The 20708-nt window shown below is 42.7% G+C and overlaps 2 protein-coding genes across 7 annotated transcripts in view; both read left to right on the top strand.

Moving 5' to 3' along the window:
- Positions 1–2909: 2909 nt before the first annotated feature.
- Positions 2910–4968, top strand: Agrp (agouti related neuropeptide). Its single transcript, XM_004843031.3, has 4 exons — positions 2910–3799; positions 3918–4050; positions 4211–4287; positions 4493–4968. The coding sequence occupies exons 2-4, from the start codon at positions 3921–3923 to the stop codon at positions 4673–4675; spliced, it is 390 nt and encodes a 129-aa protein (XP_004843088.1). The 5' UTR covers positions 2910–3799; positions 3918–3920; the 3' UTR covers positions 4676–4968.
- Positions 4969–5288: 320 nt separating this feature from the next.
- Atp6v0d1 (ATPase H+ transporting V0 subunit d1) overlaps positions 5289–20708 on the top strand; it is a 49769-nt gene continuing 34349 nt past the window's right edge. For 3 of the 6 annotated variants that reach the window (XM_021256862.2, XM_021256863.2, XM_021256864.2), the window contains exon 1: positions 5403–5652. In XM_021256862.2, coding sequence (XP_021112521.1) covers positions 5523–5652 — 130 coding nt within the window. In that variant the 5' untranslated portion in view covers positions 5403–5522. Of the gene's footprint in view, positions 5653–20708 lie in introns of all 6 variants that reach the window. The other 3 variants (XM_087181009.1, XM_087181029.1, XM_004843032.4) reach the window with 2 other exon arrangements.

Below are 20708 nucleotides of genomic sequence, written 5' to 3' on the forward strand. Positions count from 1 at the left end.
CTCACTTTTCTCTTCCCTGGAGTCGGGGCCCCAGCCTCACCAGGTAGGCTCTGCACCTCAAGTTCTCCCAAAGCCTCCAACCAGAACACACTACATATTTCTGAAGGTCATTTTGCCAAGATAATAGGAAACAGGGAGATAGATCTTTTGCGAAGGGGCAAGGGATCAAGAGATGGAGGGAGGGGGGAAGGGAGGGGGAGGAGAGGGTATGAGGAAAGAGCTGAGATGTGTTATGTACATGTTCCAACTCCCCATGAGGAATGTGATCATTATGTACTACAAACATGTACTAATAAAAAATAAAAATTGAAACAAACAAACATCAGGCTGGTTCCTGACCAGTAAAATCACCCACATTGTTTATGCTCATTTACTGAGGAAACAGGCTCTAATGGGGTTCTTTCATAGACTAATGGAAGTAGGCGACTGCTATCCAAGAAGGAAAGTTAAACGTTGGGATTGGCAATTGCATCTCAGTTGCTAGGAAAGGTAAAAATAAAAATCCAAGTGAATTAATCAGGTTTACTGAGGTAGGCTATTTATGAAAAAATGAGGTTTATTTAGCTCAGTTTGAGAGGCTGAGAGTCCAAATGGCATAGCGGAAGCTTGACAAAGTCCCCATTACAGATGCCAGGTACTCCAGTCAGATCAAGTGGCCACATCTCCAACAGGAAGCAGAAAGCTGTGGGTTGGGGTGGGCTTGTTACCTTTACAACAAACCTTCAGCAAGAACTCAAAGAGTCTCCAGAGATGGTAGTTCCCCAGACCTAGGGGACCTCCCACTAGGCCCCACCTCTCTCTCTCTTTTTTTTTTTGGTACGGGGGCTCTAACTCCGGATCTTGCGCTTGTGAGGCAGGGGGTGGAGCCACTGAGCCAAATCCTCTGCCCAAGGCCCCACCTCTTAAAGGGCCCTCCACCTCCCAATACTGCCACCCTGGGGACTAAGATTTTAATCACATGAACCTTTAAGAAGACACAATTAATCATATTCAAGCCATAACACCAAGGAACACAGAAAATGTTAGAAAGGCAGAAACTTCTAATTGTAACAAAATTGGTAAATGAAACCAAGGATTCATTGTTTGCAAAATTTAATATAGATGTAATGACAGGTATACATATACACAGAGAGCTATGACAAGAAACCCATTTGGGACAGTTTATTGAGTAGAGGGAGTTGGGTGACACTGCATTGAAGGGAAAAAGGGGGTTGGAGTGGGAAAGGATATAAACAAATGTGTATTTCCTCGTCTGAACTCTACTTGGTTTTATGGGTGATATGAGTGATTTTGGGCTCCTATGGCTATAGTTTGAGTAGATGCACATTCACAACAGTTGTACAGTAGCAGTTGACAGTAGCTACAGATGTCTGCTGGCTGACTCACTCATGAAACTAACTCTGAGGAGCACCTTGGGTGGGGGTTATCATCTCCCCATCTCCAGATGACAGAAATGACTCATTTGACTCACTGACTGGGATGGGGCCCTTGAGTGAACCAAGTTTGGGGAAAAGCATGGGTTAAGCAGTAGAACTAGACAGCACAGTATGCTAGTTATGAGTCCAAGGAATTTATACTGTTCCTTGACAGTCATTCCTCAGCTTCTACTCAAGTTTCATGACTAAAGTCTCCCTTCTCCAGGAAGAGCTTTCCCTAGTCAATTCCCTCCCCACCTTCAGCTGAGGTGGATGTGTGTGTGTGTCTATGTGTTCCTAGGGACTGAATACAGGGAGCACTGAACTACATTTCCAGTCCTTTTTATTTATTTATATTTAATTTTGAGACAGAGTCTTGCTAAGTTGCCCGAGTTGGCCTTGAACTTGTGATCCTCCTGCCTCAACCTCCCAGGTAGCTCAGATTACAAGTGTGCACCACTGTGCCTGGCTGCCATCATGTTCTGATGGTTGGTTTTCTTGCTTGTTTCCTCCACTGGACCTGAGCTGGATAATGCACTGTGCCTTTGAGGGCCTTGGGCCTTGTCTGCCACTACCTATGGGGCAGATACACCGGCATGCACATGCACAGCTGAGCATATAGCTGTGCACTGGGGTGGGAGGAGGCCCCATGCCAGACATGAAGAGTTGTCCTTAGGATGGGTACTGAGTGGGCCCAGCTGGTGCCCAGAGTCCCCACCTCAACTCCCTATAGAACCTTTCCAGTCTACATGCAGTCCTTGCTCCCCACCTCTTCAGCCAGAATCTCTAGGGTTGAGGACAGAACATAAGGATTTGGGGAAAGTGCCTCATATACAATAACATATTCCCTTTCTTGAGCTCCAAGTGACTGAACCAGGATATAAACACAACTGTGGGCCTGATACCTTCATCCTATGCCACTCTGGAGAAAAGAAAGCCTCTGGGAAATGTCAATGCTATCTTTCAGAGAGGCCTCAACACCAGGTCTGCTTTGGGACAGGGTCACTAAACTGTCACTACCATTCTCAGGGAGATAAGGGGACTGGCCCTTTGCTGGATTATCTTTAAGGGTGAATTCTCTGATTCTTCAGTGTCACTCCCTACGCGCGCGCGCACACACACACACACACAGAGGCAGTAATAAGTGAATTTCTGAGCTCCAAGGATTGTTACTCTGAGCTAAACTTGAGAGAGCCCAATGCCATCCTGATCCCAGAATGGACACCAGTGCTTGTCTCTGGAAGAAGTTTGCCTTAGGCCCACACTCTGCAGAGGGCCTTCTTGCCATGAAGCCTGCACACAAACACAGTTGTTGACTCCAGGAAAAGGCTGCCTGATGGCAACCTGCTGGGAGGATTTCCTCAGGCATCCTCCTGATCCAAACAGCCTGTGTGGACCTGGGGTGCAAACCCCAATAACTCCTTCATCCTCTTCCACTATTTTGGGCCAGCCCCGATCGTACACTGGGGGCTCTAAGCTGATTCAGCTTGCATCCCTTTCCGGGTGGGCACATGTGTAATAAAAAGCCCTCCAAAGAGGAGCGGGGAGGCAGGGACAAGTGGGGACCTTTGTGTTCTTCCACATCCACAAATAGGTAGTTCTTATCGAAGACTCATGCTGATGAGACCAGCATGGGCAGAGGCCTGGCAATACAGGCCGGAAGGGAGCAGCCATTAGCACTAATGAGGCAAGCGGCCTGAAAGCTTTTTATTCTGAAGCTGTTTGCCTACCCAGGGAACAGTCCGTTCTACTTCCTTGGTTTCCAGGAACCTGAGGTGCAGAAGGAACTGGTGGACAGGAGTAGGGGTAGGGGTCTTGGGGAAGCCAGAAGAGAGAAAAGGGAGGGGAGGCGGGACCAGGAATGCAATCAAGAAGGGCCTATGTTTGGCTAGGTGGATGTCTCCCTATCCCTCTATTTCCAAAGAAATCCCACAACAGTGACGGGCCCATCACCCTCTTCATTGTCCTTAACCCAAGTTCCTGGAAGCAAAGAAAACAACGTTCCACATAGGGCCTGAGTGAGCATCTTCAGGGCCAGAAATTAAATTAAGCTCTCAGGGCCGCTTGCCTTGTTATTGCTAATGGCTCCAGCCTGGCCCCACACTCTGGGTTTGGGTTCTGTGGAAATTTGGGGGCCCTAGAACACAAACTTTAATTGGCTGCTTGAGTCCTCACTCTAGATTGGAGATGAGCACCCCTCTAGTAGGGCACCCAAAGGTTCAGGCTCTAAGGTGTGAGGCCTGAACTCTGCCCCCACCCTCCAGGAAGGGCCCCTCATATGTGGCTGCAGGGAGCAGTCACGTGTGGGTCTTTCATTAGACCCTACCATATAAGTGAGGGCACAGGTAGCCAGGAACTCGCTAGGCAAGGACGAGCAAGCAGAGGTAAGTCCTTGGGTTTGATAGGAACTCCTACTCTGGGTGGGAGGCACTCTCTTTGGGCACCTAGAGGGTACTCCTATGATGATGAGGACCTAAGTGGTGGGTTTTCCTGCTGAGCCAGGCCATGCTGACCACAGTGCTGCTGAGTTGTGCCCTGCTGCTAGCATTGCCTGAAACGCAGGGGGCCCAGATGGGCTTGGCCCCCTTGGAGGGCATCAGAAGGCCTGACCAGGTCCTGTTCCCAGAGTTCCCAGGTCAGTATGAGTAGGGGTAGGGCCGGGTGGGTGGGGCCTGGACACTCACTGGCTACAAAGTTGCCTGCCCAGGATAAGCCCTCCATCTCCCTTCACAATCTACTCGTGATAGATGGGTACTTTGTGCATGATGGGGGCTGCCCTCACATCCTCTACCTAGGTCTGCATGCTCCGCTGAAGAAAACTCCAGACAAAGCAGAAGAGGCTCTGCTGCAGAAAGCAGAAGCTTTGGCAGAGGTAACTGCTCAGGGAAAGGGGCAAGGTGCCAGGCAGGGGGCATTTAGTACCATCCCCTCTCCCTACCTCCAGACACCCTCACCAGGTGGGAGGGGGGCACTGTAGACCACATTCTACTGCCATCCTGCATGGATTAGAGCACATGAGGCCCTAGAACTTGTTTTTGGAGGCCCATGCCCACGTTCCTGCTCCCTTGCCAACGCAGGTGCTAGACGCACAGAGCCGCGAGCCCCGCACCCCACGCCGCTGTGTAAGGGTGCACGAGTCCTGCTTGGGGCAGCAAGTACCATGCTGTGACCCGTGCGCCACATGCTACTGCCGCTTCTTCAACGCTTTCTGCTACTGCCGCAAGCTGGGTACTGCTACGAATCCCTGCAGTCGCACCTAACCGGCCAACATCTGGACAGAGACGGGAGACGCAAATAAAGGATGGGACCAATCCAAAGTCTGTGGTTCTTTCGAACGTGGGCGTTGTAGGGGGGCTGGGTTCAGGGAAGAAGTAGGGGGTGTCACCTAGCCAGGAAATCACACACACCCTTACCTCAGGGCCTGGGCTACCCGTTATCTTAGCCAGATACACGCGCGCTTTTAAGGCACTAGGCACCTTTGGGGGAAGCAGAAAAAAGTCGCATTCCAGCCCTGGAGAATCTTGTGCATCAATGCAGTGAAAGCCGGACGCAGCGCAGCACACCGCAGCACACCGGCTGTTAGCAAGTAAGCATTAGGCTCCAGGGTCTGCTGGCAGCTAATTGTGACCTCCAGCAAAGTCCGCTCCTCACCGTATCTCAGTTCCCCTTTAGGAAGAGTCTGGCTCAGCAGTGTGGAATCTTTGCAAGGATAAGAAGTCCTCCCAATTACACCTTTACCCCGCCGACCCTGCAGTGCCAGGTACCCTTCACCCGGGAAAGCAAGAGGGTCCCGATCTAATTCTGCAGCCAACAGCGACATCATGCGGTCGGCCTCGGACATCTAAGTAGCTCTCAAACTGGGGAGCCAGAGGGCCGCCTCCCCTCAGCGCCCAGGCGCCACAGGGCGGTCTGTAGCTCACACCTGCGCAATGCTTGCGTTTGAAACCACCCGGAAGCCGGACGCAGCTCAGTTGTGGTCACGTGAGGGTCTTGTGCGTCACCTGACGCACTTCACAGCCCCTGGCCGACGCCGCGTCAGCTGATTTTGGAGTTGCGCTGCTTGCAGGCCGGTCGGGGCTTTCCAGGGCCGCCGCCCCTGCTGCAGCCATGTCGTTCTTCCCGGAGCTATACTTCAACGTAGACAATGGCTACTTGGAGGGACTGGTGCGCGGCCTGAAGGCAGGGGTGCTCAGCCAGGCCGACTATCTCAACCTGGTGCAGTGCGAGACGCTAGAGGGTAAGCCACGGGCCTGGGCGGAGAGGCCTTGAATAACCAGTGTGGAGTCCGCCCCGGGCTAGGAATCCGGAAGCAGGGGCAGGGTGGTCTTGAAAGACCTGGGAAAGCTGTAGCTGCCGACGGGTGTACGGAAAGGGGATCCACCTAGAGCTGCGGCTCGGCGCCTGTCCAGACATAAGCAAGGCTAGAACCGTAGTGGTTCGTTTCTGCTTGGACCGCCTCTTATCCTATCTCGTGCTCCTTTTGTAGTTTGGAAGGAGAGTATCTCTTGGGAGTGGTGTGGCGGGTGTAAAGGGTGCCCATACAAGCCTCTTAACCCAGACGTAGCCTGAGCTGTGCCCTGGGAAAGTTTAGACAAGCTAAGCGGACCCCCCCCCCCCATTGTCTTCTCTTTAACCTGCGGGCTGAGCACTCCTGGGAAATTGCTGAGCCTTGTTTGTGAAGAGTTCCTTCTAAACTGAACCGCTGGCTGGGTGGGTTTCCTAAGGAGTTTGGGAGAGTAAAGGGGTGCCTGTTCACACAGAACTATTTGGGTGAAATTCAACTCAGCCAGCGGGGGAAGGGGGCGCTGCTGTTGGAACTAGGATTCTTACACAAGAGTATCAAGAAGCAGAGTTCCCTTTTCTTCTCAGCACACAGCTCCAAAGTGAGATCGACACCCACAGGCACAGCTGCAACAGATGGACTGAGAGGTGTCCCTGTTTCTAGATTTTCCCCGAGGGTGAGGTTCCCATCCCCGATCCCCAAATGATACCTTTGAGCAAGGTACTTATTACTGGAGGGGGAAGATAGCCAGATGGTTTACCCACTGGAGAAAATTTTTTCATCAAGAAATTTAGAGGTTAAGTCACGGTGGTGCTGGCCTGTAAATCCCAGCTATTCGGGAGGCTGAGACAGGAGTGTGGCAAGTTGGTGACCAGCCTGGGCAATTTAGGGAGACTGTATCAAAATAAAAAGGGCTAGGGATGTAGCTCTGTGGTAGAGCAATTATCTAGCATGTAGAAGGCCCTGGATTCAATCCCCAGTAAAGTAAAAAATTATAGATATCATGATTTAAACATAAATCTGCAAGAAAAGTTGTTCACCTTTCTTGAGTAGAGTTGAGGAAGAAGAGAACAATTCAAGAATTGAAGGTGCTGTGAGTTTTGAGGACTGAGACTTGAGGAACGTCTTTATTTGTTAAATATAAAAATGAACACCATTGATGGTCATTTGGCATTCATTTGGCTTCTCTTCTGACATTCTTTACTCCTGCTGTTGCCTTCCTTCCTGTAGATCTTCTAGGGGCATGTGGTTGCCATCTTCCTCCATCATCCTCCGTAAACAAGCTAGGCCATTCTTCCTGCAACATTTCTCAGCACATGGACCCCCTTGTGGAACAGTGTTCAGACTGGTGGCTAGGCATTCAGAGATCCCTTACTCTTTCATACATAGTCCTGTCTTTCACACATGCCATCCCCCAGCAGGTGGTGTACATGGTGTTATGGGACTTTGAAGTCAGGCAAACCTGAATTTGAATCCCAACCATGCCAATAACTGGATTACTTTAGACAAGTTATTTTTTTATTTTTGGGGGGTGGAACTGGGGATCAAACTCACCACCTTGTGTTTGCCAGGCAGGTGTGACACCACTGAGCTACATCCCCAGCCCCCTAGACAAGTTACTGAACACTTCCAGGCCTTGGGTTCTGCATTTGGTATATTAATAGTGCCTGCCTCATAAAGATTGTGAAACATCAGCAAGCTACTGTATGTAAAACAGCACCAAGAAGAAAATCTCCAAGGACAAAGTAAGCACTCAGTGAACATTAGTTCATGTTTTCCATTTTATTTCACCTGCTGTTTGCTCTGCTTCCTTGTCCCCATGAAGCACAGTCTCTGTACCACCTCATCCTAGAAACTCTCTGTAGTCATGCTAGACTAGAATTTTGTTCTAGTCTAGACTAGACTGGCATTTGTTAGTCCTGTTTTGCAAGTGACATAGAATTTGGGATTCTTGAGACCTTGTTTGATGGAGATGCTCAGGACTTTGTAGAGCTGGGTATACCGGAATAACCAGAAGCAGACCAGCAGCCCCATTTGTCCTCCACAAAAAAGCCTTCCCTGCTTCTGAAGGTGCTATCAGAGGGCCTCCAGACCACTGTTACCGGGTATTTTTGCCTCTTTATCTCCAGGGGACATGGGAAGAAAGGTGGGAAGGGGAGAGCAAGGAACCCTGTGGTCCCTAGAGAGATCTTTAGGTGTGTGCTTGGGTGATAAGTTTTCTAATAACAGGTTTCAGGTGTTGGACAGTTTGTAGAAGGAATAGGGCATTGGGCAGAGGGTGGTTTTTTTTGTAAGAGGCAAGTATAGCATCCTAGTCTTTCTTCCTAGGTTCCACTTCAGCAGGGCACCTGCACACTGACTGCAGTCTTTTGTTAGAATGCTGTCTCTTAGGGTCTGTGAAACCTATGTACCCTTCATTGTACATTTTGCTCAGTTGTCTCTTTAAGACCCTGGAAAAGCCATTCCCCTTTGATGAACTAAGGGGACATAGCTAGGTGGTCACAAAGGCTCTCTACAATGCTGAGATTTTTCTGGATATATTGAATACCTTCTAGGGGCTGGGTCCTGTGCTAAGAATTTGGGGGAAGGCCTTAGGTGGGTTGAGATGTATGAAGAAAAATCATAGAGTATTACTTTAATTCACCTATTTTATGCCAATAGGGACTGAAATATTTGGTTTTCATTTTTTTGTTTGGTTGTTTGTTTTTGAGACAGGATCTTGCTGTATAGTCTAGTCTGGCTTTGAATTTGCTAAGTAACTCAGGCTGGCTTGAACTCTTGGTGATCCTCTGGCCTCAGCCTCCCTAGTGCTATAATTACAGGTGTGCACCACCACACCCAGATGAGATACTTTGTTGAATGATATCTTTTGAGTTTCATAGTCTGGGGTGGATGTCATCAGGACAGGGGAAGACATTAACAGATCAGTGTGATGTGGTAGTATTTACTAATGTGGGCTTGGTTTCACATGGCCCTGTGGCCATAAATGAAGTTATGCAACCTCTCACTTCTAACTTTTCATTATCTGTGAAGTGATGCTAATGATAGAATTTACCTTGTGTGGTGGTTATGGTAGTTAAATAAGATAATCCACATAAAATGCTGCATCAGTCCATTTTCTATTGCTGGTAACACAGTACCACAGACGGAGTGACTTGTATAGAAAGGAAGTTTATATCAGCTCATGGTTCTGGTGATGGTGGTCTTGCTGTCAGAGCCCTGAGGTGGGGATGGGCATTACATGGCAAGAGACAGGGAGCATGGGTATATGTATACACATACACATACATACACACACATACAGGTGTACATACATATATGCCTATGTGTATATGTTCATATATCCATATATATTTTTTTTTTCTGGTCTTTCCCTTTTCCTGTAAAGCCACTAAGAGTCAGTCATGGGGATTCCTAATAATTTGCCAAAGTTCTCCACCTCTTAGCAGCATAGTCAGATTGTTTCCATTCACTTAATGTCTCACAATAGGAATTAAATTCTAACACGTGAAGCCTTGAGGAAGACCGAAACCATCTCCAGATCATAGGAAGTGTTTAGCACAAACTTGGAACATATTAAGTTCCCAGTGTGTTAGCCCCTATTGCTATTATTAAGTGAAAAAATTAAATATGAAGGGCAGTGTCTGTGAGATAGTAAAGAAGTGTTAGAGTTTTTAAAAAAATTTTTTAGTGTTTATTTATTTATTTATGGGAATACTGAGAATTGAACTTAGAGCCTTTGGACTGAAATACCCCTCCTGCCGTTTTTATTCCTTTTGAAAGAAGGTCTTGCTAAGTTGCTAATTTGTGACTGGGCTCTAACTTGTGATCCTCCTGCCTCAGCCTCCTAGAGTGCTGAAATTACATGTGCGTGCCACCATGCCTGGCTGAGAATTTTCTTTCAAGAGCATGGCTGGTTAAGGCCCTGATAAGAGGGAGCCAGCCATCTAGAGAGCTGGGGGGAAGAGCATTTCAGGTAGAGTTCTAGATGTGAATGCAGAAATATAGTTGGGCCATTCAGAGGGACCAAAAGGAGCCCCAAGAGGTAGAATGCTGAAATGAGAGTACAGATCTTTTGGGAAGCCAGTCTTCGTCTAAAAAAAAAATCATCCTGAACCCAGGGAAGGAAGCACCTGAGTCCTTAGCAGTGGGCATGAGGGCAGAGGCAGCAATGGTAAGGAATCTCACCTTCCACAGAGGCCTGCCAAATTGGGGTTGTTGGATGTGACTAAGTGAATGTGTTTCAGACTCTGAGGAGCATATGTAGTGCTACTTCCGTATTCAAATGTGTGTTTGCTCAATTAGGAAACACTTCCTCCTGAATTTTAGCTCAATAAGACCCATGTAGTACTTTGGACCTACAGAACTGTAAGATTAAAAAAAGTCTCCATTTCTTTGGCACTACATTTGTGATAATTTGTTATAACAACAGCAAGTGAATACAGTTGCCTTGATTCTCAGAGTGGTTTTATCTGTGTGACAACTAAGATGGTCCTGTTCGATGCTTGGATGGTACTTACTGTGGGTGATGTGGAAAAGAGGCCTTTTTCTCCAGCTTTCACTACTTCCTAATAAGACAGTTCGCCTTGCTTGGAAGAGGTCAGGAATCTGTGACTGAAAGATCAACAAATGAAGGAAGAATTGTTTACAAAGAAATCAGGCTATGGTACCAGAAAAAAAAAGGAGGGGACATCTTCAAGGTTCTTTTTTTCTTCTTTTTTGGTACCAGGGATCGAACTCAGGTCCTTGCGCTCTTCAAGGTTCTTGACATTTAAGAGGAAAGACAGAATTTACACATGAAATAAACAGAATCCAATTAAATGCCAAAATGTCTGTTACATATAAGGTATAGAAGGAAAAAAATAGTGTTGACCCAAAAGGTTAATGAAATATGTAAAATAAGAAATCTTAAAGTGGATTTTGAAAATTGTGCGGGAAGAGGATGGAATAAAAATGTATGAGGTCTTCTAGTTAGAGGTCACAATAAGATGATGGCCGTCATGGAAAATGTGAAGAGACAAGACTACTTTGAATAGATGGGGACTTTATTATGTATGGCAAGGAAGGAGGAATTCAAGAAGGCATCAAGTTATTAAAATTTCAAAACATTGTCTATAAGTATTTAAGAAATTATTTTAATGAAATTAAAATATTTTAATAAAATGAAGATGTACTGAACTTTACAACTTCACTGTGTATTAAAGTTAGAAAATACTAAAAGAAAAAAGAAATGCTTTCTGAAGGGCTACTTTACCTAGAATATTGGGCAAAAACCAGGTAGGTATTTCAGGCATTAATCACAATTCTGAACCTGAACTCTCAGCCTGAGCTCAGTCTAAAACCATTGCTGTTAATTTGCCTGTTTGGCTACTGGAAATTCAGAGGTAAATCAGGTTCCAGACCCACACTCCAAAGTTTATTTTTCCTGTTTATTCTTTAGACTTTTATTATGGATATCACCAAATATATACAAATTAGAAAGCATAATACAATGAGCCCATAAATAGTAATCACCAAAGTACAGCAATGAACAATTCTTGTTATTACAGCAATTATCAGTCATTTTAATAATAGCTGTACTTGAACTGGGGGCATAGTGCTTGTCTAACACTCTTGAGACCCTGGGTTCCATCCCTAGCACTACCTCCTTCCCACCCTTGCCAAAAAACCAAAAAGAGCTCTATTTATCCCAACTCCCAGTCTTGTTTTTTTAGGTATTGAGGATTGAACTTTGGAAGCGCAGAGCTGTATGCCCAGCCACCCAACCCACCTCCTCCCTCCTCCCTTCTCCTTCCTTCCACTCCCTCTCTCCTCCTCTCTCCCTCTTCCCCCCTTTCCCCTTTTCTCCTCTTCTCCCCTCTCTCCCTTGTCTCCTTTTCCCCTCTTCTTCCCCCTTTTCCCCTCACTTCTCCCCCCGCTTCTCCCCTTTCTCCGCTCTCCATGCTCTCTGTCAGTCCCCTTTTCTCCCTTCCTTTCCTTGCCCCTCTTTAATTTTGAGACGGGGTCTTATTAAGTTGCCTGGCTCCTACCTCAGGCTGCTGGGAGTAGCTGAGAATTTAGGTATGCACCACCAACCCTGGCTGTCTCAAATTATTTTGAAGTGAATCTCAGCATATTATTGTAGCAACTCTGGATAAGGTAGTGACTCTTTAAAAAATAACCTCAACATTACTATTCTCTTTCTTTTTTTTCTTTTTTTGGTACAGGGGATCAAACTCAGGACCTTGTGCTTGCCAGGCAGACACAGCACCTATTATTCTTGCTTTAAAGAAACACCAGTAATTTGTTAATGCAATCAAATATCCATTTAGTGTCCAGATTTCTCTGATTTTCTCTCTCTGTCTCTGTCTCTGTTTCTCTTTTCTGTAGTACTAGGGATCAATCCTAGGGTTTTTGCACTGAGCTGCATCCCCAGTCCTTTTTTATTTTTTATTGTGTGACATGATTTTCATAGGTCACTGAATTGTCTAAGGTCAGCTTGACTTGTGATCCTGTTGGTTTCACCTCCCAGAGTGCTGGGATTACAGGGTTGTGCTACCATACCCAGCTTCAAGTTAAAATACGATTTATTTCAATTAGGATATAAATATGACCCATACATTTCAGTTTGTTGTTGTTCTCTCAAATATTTTAATATATAGGTTAGTATTTTTCATTTATTTATTTATTTGGGGTGTTTGTTTCTTTCTTTTTTTTTAAAGACAGGGTCTTGCTGTGTAGTTCAGGCTCATCTCGAACTCCCAGCAATCCTGCCTCAGCCTTCCAAGTGCTGGAATTACAGGTGTGTGCTACCATGCCCAGATCTTTTAATTTAATTAGTAAAGTTGTAGTACTTGAGTAATAGGTTTTCCCATCTTGAGTTTTATTGATTACATTCCTGCCATGTAGTTTAACATGTTTCTTTGACCCTAATTTTTCTCTTTTGGGGGCTGGGTATCTTGTAGGAACTCTACTAATAAACTGCATTCTCCAACCCTTTCTATGTTTTTTTCCTGTAGATTAATAATTAGATCTAGAGGCTTGATTAAATTCTGTCTCGATTCATATTTTTTTTGGTACCAGGGATCGAACTTGGGTCCTTATGCTTGTGCAGCAGGCGGTGAAATCACTGAGCTAAATCCCCAGCCCACGATTCATATTTTTAAAAAATATTAGGCAATATTTGTACTTTGGGAGGCACCTAATACCTAGGTTCTCTTTTTGAGCTATAAGAAATCACTGGCATTTGGGCTGGGGATTTAGCTCAGTGGCACTGCACCTGCCTCACAAATGCAAGGCCATGAGTTTGATCCCCGGTACTACAAAAACAAAAACAAAACAAAAGAAACAAGTGAAATGGCTCCAAGTGCAAGGTCCTGGGTTTGATCCCTGGTACCAAAAAAAAAAAATCACTGGCATATATTGACTGGAACTGTATTTAAGTATTGCAAAGTGGTGATATTCCAGTTCTATTTTCTTTTGCAGTTGCTAGCTTTAATACCACACCTGGAAACTTTGGTCATTCAGTTACTATACTTGGTTACCTCAATGTATAGTCTATATAGGAGAGGCTAGGATAATTGCTTCTTTCCTATATTTATCAGCTTTTAAAATTAGTTGAGCCAGGGATGGAGGTGACACGTCATCCCAACACTTGGGAGGCTGAGGCAGGAAGATTGCCAGGAGTTCAAGGCCAGGCTGGGCTACATATCGAGTTCAAGGCCAGCCTGAACTATGTGAGACCCTATCTCAAAAAACCAAAAACGAAAAAATATAAAATGAAATAATGAGTTGGTTTTTAAATATCATTCAGATGACCAATGAGATTTAGTTGTTTAGTATCATAACACTCTAGTGGACTTTAATATATTTCATAGGCTTCAGTTACCTTATTGATACTTGTATTGTCTCTTAGCCAGTAGCAGTTTATTCCGTTGTTTGCCAAGCCTTTTGACCAACTCGGTAGCCCTTTAGAGCTTTTTTACTACTGAGATGCCATTATATTCTAATCATAGAAAAATTCCCCTACAAACACAGTTATCACTTCTCTCAAGAGACCTGGTTCTTTTTTATTGGAAAATGATATTTAGAGACCATAATCTGAGTCCTAGGACTTCTCATTGCAATTGGGATGGTCATTGTTATATGTTTTTCTCTATGAATAGTTTCGCTGTCTTCTCAGAAATTTGAATACAGAAAAGCAAATGGCTTGCTAGATTATACAGCTGTACTCAGCTAATGAATATCAGTATACCAGGTTCCTAACCTAGAATGTTGATTTTACCTGACACTGGGCCAGTCAGTCCTTCCTGTTCTATTTTATTTTAATTAATTAATTAATTAATTTTATTTATTTATTTTTTCTATTTTATTTTTTTGAGACAAGGTCTCACTATGCAGGCTGATCTTGAACTCACTATGTAGTCCAGGCTGGCCTCGAACTTGCAGTGATCTTTCTGCCTCAGCCTCCCAAATGCTGGGATTACAGGTGTGTGCCACCATGCCCAGCTTCTCCTTTCTATTTAATTAAATTAATTTATTTTTAAAATAAAATTTATTTTATCCCTCCCCCCTCCCCTTACACCACCTCCCCTCCCTGTATACAAAAGCTTGATTTCAATTTTCTTTTTCCTATTTTTTGTTTTGTTTTGTTCTAGTGCCAGGTATCAAACTCAGGACCTTGCGCTTGCAAGGCAAGAGAAGCATCACTGAGCTAAATCCCTGACCCCTCTCCTTCCTATTTTAGTTTTTTTTTTTGGTACCGGGGATCGAACTCGGGTTCTTGTGCTTGCGCAGCAGGTGGTGAAACCGCTGAGCTAAATCCCCGGCCCTCTCCTTCCTATTTTAGAGAAATAAAATTAACCCTTGAAAGTGGGGAAAAACTCCGTGAGATCTTCTCAACTTCCATGTGAACTAGATGGTCCTAAGGATTTTGTTTTTTTCTTGTAGTACTAGGTATTGAACTCAGGTAATTACTGAGCTACATCCCCAGCCCTTTTTATTCTTTTTTTTTAGTGGTACATTTTAGATATACATAATAACATTCATCATAGGGAATTTGTACCTGTATATGATTTATCTTGCTTCTTTTCCCATTCCCCTCCCCTCCCTTCAACTCCTCTTCCCTGCCTTATTTACAAAAGCTTTGTTTCCATTTTTTCCTTCTATTCCCTTTTTTTTCTTGTCCCTCCCCTTTCCCCTCCTTTGTTCCCCCGTTCCCCTTTTTATTTGAACATTTTCTTCCCATTTCCCAATATCTATTATACATTTTGATCCTTAGTTACACTTTTGGTTTCTCACACCAGAGAAACAATGCAGTATTTAAACGTGTGTCCAATTTGTTTCATTTAAGAGTATGGTCTCAAGATGCATCCATTTAGCTAGAAATGTCTCAAGCTTGTCCTTCTTTATGATACAGTAGTACTCCATTGTATAAAAAACCCACATTGGGCCAGGGATTTAGCTCAGTGGTTTCGTCGCCTGCTGTGCAAGCGCAAGGACCCGAGTTTGATCCCCAGTACCCCCCCCCCCCCAAAAAAACCCCACATCTTTAACCATTCATCAGTTGATGGGCATTTGGGCTGTTTCCAAGATTTAGCTATTACAAACTGTGCCACTGTAAATATGAGTGTGGATGTATCGTTGAGTTATGATGCTTTTCATTTTTTTTGGAAGATACCAAGGGGAATAGCTGGGTCAAATGGAACTTCTAGTTTTAGTTTTTTGAGGAATCTCCACATTGATTTCCACAGTGGTTGCACCAGTCTGCACTCCCACCAATAGTGGACAAGAGTTCCTTTTTCCCCACAGCCCACTGTCATTTGTTATTGATTGATTTATTGATAAAAGTCATTCTTTCTAGAGTCAGATTGCATGCCAGCATTTTAATTTGCATCTCTTGAATGACCAGTGAGGTTGAGCATTTTTTCATATATTTATTTGCCATTTCTACTTTGTCTATTCATTTAAGATGCCCATTTTTGGATTGGGTCTTTAAATTGGGGGGGGTCTGATTTTTTGTGTGTGTGTTCTTTATATATTGTAGTTATTAGTCCTTTGAGGAACAGCTGGCAAAATTTTTTCCCCACTCTGTAGGTTGTCTCTTCACTGTTGGTGGTTTCTTTTGCTGTGTAAAAAGCTTTTTAATAAGATGAGATTCCAGTTGTTGATTCTTTGTGATATTTCCTGTGCGATCAGGTTTTTTTTTTTTCTGTAAAGTTTTGCCTACACCAGTGTCTTCAAGAGTTCTACCTATTCTATCTTCCAGGAGATTTAGTGTTTTCATTTTGGTATTTAAATCTTTGATCCATTTTGATTTTAGTTTAGTGCATGGTGAAAGATGTGGGTCTAGTTTGGTTTTTTTTTTTGGTACTGGGGATCGAACTTGGGACCTTGCTCTTGTGAGGCAGGCGGCAGCACCACTGAGCTAAATCCCTGACCCATATGGGTCTAGTTTTAATCTTCGGCAAGTAGAAACCCACTTTTTCTAGCACCATTTATTAAAGAGTCTCTCTTTCCTACAGTAAGGGTGTTTGACTCCTTTGTCAAGGATAAGGTGCCTGAGTATGTTTGGAGTTGTTTCTGAATCTTCTAATCTGTTCCACTGATCCTCGAGTCTGGTTTTTTTGCCAGTACCATGATGTTTTTATCACAGTAGCTTTGTAGTATAATTTCAAGTCAGGGATTGTGATGGCCCCCTGCCTTGCCTTTGTTGCCCAGAATTACTTTTGCTATTCTAGGTCTCTTCTGGTTCCAAATGAATTTTAGGATTGCTTTCTCTAATTCTGTGAGATATGCTATTGGTATTTTGATTGGATTGCGTTATGTCTGTATAACAGTTTTGGAAGTATGGCCATTTTCACTATATTGATTCTTCCTACCCAAGAACAAGAGATATTTTTCCATTTTCTGATACCTTCTTCAATCTCCTTTTCAAAGTATTACAGTTTTCAGTGTAGAGGTTTTTTACTTCCTTTGTTAGATTGCTTCCTAAGTATTTCATTTTGGGGGGATGCTATTGTGAAAGGTATTGTTTTGCTAATTTTCCTCTCAGTGAGTTTATTTACATACAGGAATGCTATTGATATTTTTTTTTTTCCCGGTACCAGGGATCAAACTCAGGACCTTGCACTTGGAAGGCAGGTGCAGTGCTACTGAGCTAAAACCCTGGCAGCTATTGATTTTTGAGTGTTGACTTAAATAGAGCTATGCTACTGAATTTGGTTATTTAATTTAGAAGTTTTTTGGTGGACCTTTTGGGATCTTCTATATAGAGTATCATGTTATCCGCAAATAATGACAGTTTAACTTCTTCCTTTCCAACTCTTATTCCTTTTATTTCTTTCTCTTGTCTAATTGCTCTGGTTAAGGTTTCCAGAACTATATTAAATAAGAGTCATGATAGAAAACATCCTTGTCTTGTTCCTGATTTTAGAGTGAAAGCTTTCAGTTTTTGTCCATTTAGTATAATGTTGGCTGTTGGTTTGTCATAGATGGCTTTTAGCAAATTGAGATAAAGATCATCTATTCCAATTTTCTGTAGGTTTTTTTTTTTTATCATGAATGGATGTTGGACTTTGTGAAATGCTTTTTCTGCATCTATTGAGATAATCATATGGTTTTTGTCCTTAGCTCTGTTAATATGGTGTATTACATTTATTGATTTGCATATATTGAACCATCCATACATCCTTAGGATAAATATGGTGTATAATCTTCTTGATGATTTGCTGCATTCTGTTTGCTAGTATCTTATTGAGGATTTTTGTGTCTGTGTTCATTAGGGAGATTGGCCTCTAGTTCTCTTTTTTGGTTGGATCCTTCTCTGGTTTTGGTATCAGGCTAATGCTTGCCACCAGGAATGAATTTGGGAGTATTGCTTCTCTTTCAATTTCATTAAGGGGTTTGAGAGTAGTGACCTTAGGTCTTCTCTAAACTTTTTGTAGAATTCAGCAGTGAATCTGTCAGGACCTGGGGTCTTCTTTGTTGGTAAGTTTCTAATTACATCTTCAATTTCATTGACTGATACTGATTTATTTCGAATTTTTGTATCTTCTTGATTTTTCTTTGGTAATTCATAGGTATCTAGGAATCTGTCCATTCTGTGTTTTCCATCTTGTTAGAATATAGGTTCTTGAAGTTGATATTGATGATTTTCTTGATTTCTGCAGGATTTGTTGTGATTTCATCTTTTTTATTTCTAATTGCATGGATTTGAGTCTTTTCTTTCCTTTTTTTGATAAAGTTGGCTAAAAGTTTGTCCATTTTATTTAATCTTTCAAAGAACCAACTCTGATTCATTGATTCTTTGTATTGTTTTCTTAGTCTCCATTGCAGTAATTTCTGCTCTGATTTTTATAATTTCCTCCCTTATACAAGCTTTGGGCTTGACTTACCCTTCTTTTTCTAGAAGTGTGAGGTTCATTAGGTTGTTTATTTGTGCTTGCTGTATTTTTCTGATACAAGAATTCACCACTATAAATTTTCTTCATAGGACTTCTTTCATGCATCTCCTAAGTTCCGGTATGTTATATTGGCATTATCATTTAACTGTAGAAACTGTCTAATTTCTTCTTTAATTTCCTCTTTGACCAATTGGTTATTCAGGAGGGTGTTATTTAATTTCCATATGTTTATGAAGTTTTTATGATTTCTTTTGCCACCGATTTTCAATTTCATTGCACTATGGTCTGATAATATGCATGGGATAATTTCAGTTCCTTTGCATTTACTTAAGCATGTTCTGTGAGCACTAAGTATGTGGTCTATTTTGGAGAATGTCCTCTGTGCAGCTGAGAAGAATGTGTATATTGATGTTATGGAGTGGAACAGTCTAGACATCTACTAAGTCCATTTGTTCAAAAGTTTGGTTCAGTTCTGATATTTCTTTGTTGATTTTTTTTGTCTAATTGATCTGTCTATTTGTGACAGTGAGATATTGAGGTCCCCCATTACAATTATATTAGTGCTTGTTTGATTTTTCATGCCTGGTAATATTTGTTTTATACAGTTTGGTGCACTGGTATTTGGTGCACATATATTTACAATTGTTACCTCTTCCTCTTGGATTGTTCCTTTTTTTTTGGTTTTTTTGAGGCAAGGTCTCCCTTTGTAGTTCAGGTTGGCCCTGAACTCATTATGTAGCCCAGGCTGGCCTCCACCTTGCAGTGATCCTCCTGCCTCAGACTCCCAAGGGCTGGGATTGCAGGCGTGCAGCACCACGCCTGGTGGTTTGTTCCTTTTACAAGGATGTAGTGACCTTCATTATCTCTTTTAATCAGTCTTGGCTTGAAATCCACTTTGTCTGCCAATAAAATAGCTACCTCTACTTTTTTTCCAGGTTCTTGTTCCATGGAGTATTGTTTTCCGTCCTTTGACTTTCAGTCTATAAATTTCTTTTTGAATTAAATGTGTTTCTTGTATGCAGCATATTGTTGGATCTTTCTTCTTGGTCCATTCTGCCAGTCTTTTGATTGGTGAATTGAGAACATTTGCTTCGATGGTTATAACTGATATGTATTGACTTGTCCTTGTCATCTTATTTTCCTGTTGTTGGTTCCCTTTTTTCCCATCTTTTTCCTTACTTCTCTTGCCTGGTGGATTCATTCTCTTGTGTTGTTCATCGAGATGTAGTCCTCATTTTCTCTAGAATGTCCTTCAGAACATTTTGGAGTGCTGGTTTAGTGGTCATGAATTTCTTCAGGTGTTCTTTGTCATGGAAGTATCTTATTTCTCCATCAATTTTGAAAGATAGTTTGGTGGGATACATCAATCTGGGATGGAGATTATTTTCTTTTAGGGCTTGAAATACTTCACTCCAAGCTCTCCTTGACTTAAGGGTTTATGTTGAGATGTCTGCTATGATTCTTATAGGCTTTCCTGTATATGTGATTTGTTTCTTTTCTCTAATAGCTTTTATTTTTTATTTTTTATTTTTTTTGGTACCAGGGATCGAACTCAGGTCCTTGCGCTTGCACAGCAGGCGGCGAAACCACTGAGCTAAATCCCCGGCTCTAATAGCTTTTAACATTCTGTTCTTGTGTTGAATTTCTGGAATCTTGACTGTTATATGCCTTGTAAATTTTTTTTTTTTTTTTTTGGTACCGGGGATCGAACTTGGGTCCTTAGCTTGCGAGGCAGGCAGTGGAACCACTGAGCTAAATTCCGGGCCCCTTGTAAATTTTTTTAATCATAGTTAATTGGAGTTCTGTATGCCTCACTTATCTATATGTCAAATTCTTTTTCCATGCTTTGGAAGTTTTCTGCCATTACTTCTGTGAACAGACTTTTTTTTTTATGTTGTTTGCACAATCTCCTGTTTTTTCATTGACTCTGATCAATCTTATGTTATTCTTTTTTGCATCATCTAGCAACTGTTAAATTGATTTTTTTCATGGTCCCTTGCTTTTGTTAAGAAATCTTTCTTTTCATGATCACTAACTGCAATCCTGTCTTCTGTATCTGATATTCCATCCTCACATTGGATTGCTCTGTTGGGTATACTTTCAGTGGAATTTTTAATCTCTTGGATAGCTGTTTGAATCTGTTTTCATGGATTCCATTTTTTTCCTATGTTGGGTGTTCATGATTTACATCATTTTCCTAAGCCCCTCCTTTTTTTTTTTTTTAATCTGTATCTGCTCTAGAGTCACTAACCATGTCTTTCATTATGGTCTCCATCTCTGTAGTTATCTGAGAGATTATTTCTGATTTGATTTTTCCTAGAGCCCCATTCATCTGCTTTGTTACTTCCACTGTTACCACATAAGAAAGTCCAGGTGGGTGGCTTTCAAATTGTTCTACCTCATTGCCTCCTAAATTTGCCTTTGGGAGCTGAAAGCCTGGGGTTGCATCTTGCTTAAGTGTCTTCTCATTTTCTATTTTATTTTAGTTTAATTCCTGGGTTGATGCTTGTAAATTGCTTATGGCAGTTAGCTTTATTGCTAGTATTTAGAATCCTTAGGAAATGACTACTTCTGAGAGATGTCTTCCAGGTATCTTTTGGGTTTTGAGTCTGTTGCACAATATTACCT

Source organism: Heterocephalus glaber, unplaced genomic scaffold, assembly GCF_053883595.1.
Source record: "Heterocephalus glaber isolate CG9 unplaced genomic scaffold, H.glaber_assembly_v1.0 deba00000071, whole genome shotgun sequence".
Classification (NCBI taxonomy): domain Eukaryota; kingdom Metazoa; phylum Chordata; class Mammalia; order Rodentia; family Bathyergidae; genus Heterocephalus; species Heterocephalus glaber.

Bases quoted from the DNA above. Each gene is read 5' to 3' on its own strand.
- Agrp (XM_004843031.3), top strand. From the start codon at position 3,921: ATGCTGACCACAGTGCTGCTGAGTTGTGCCCTGCTGCTAGCATTGCCT. The intron at 4,051-4,210 runs GTCAGTATGAGT...TCCTCTACCTAG, and splicing joins CCTGTTCCCAGAGTTCCCAG to GTCTGCATGCTCCGCTGAAG. The intron at 4,288-4,492 runs GTAACTGCTCAG...TTGCCAACGCAG, and splicing joins AAGCAGAAGCTTTGGCAGAG to GTGCTAGACGCACAGAGCCG.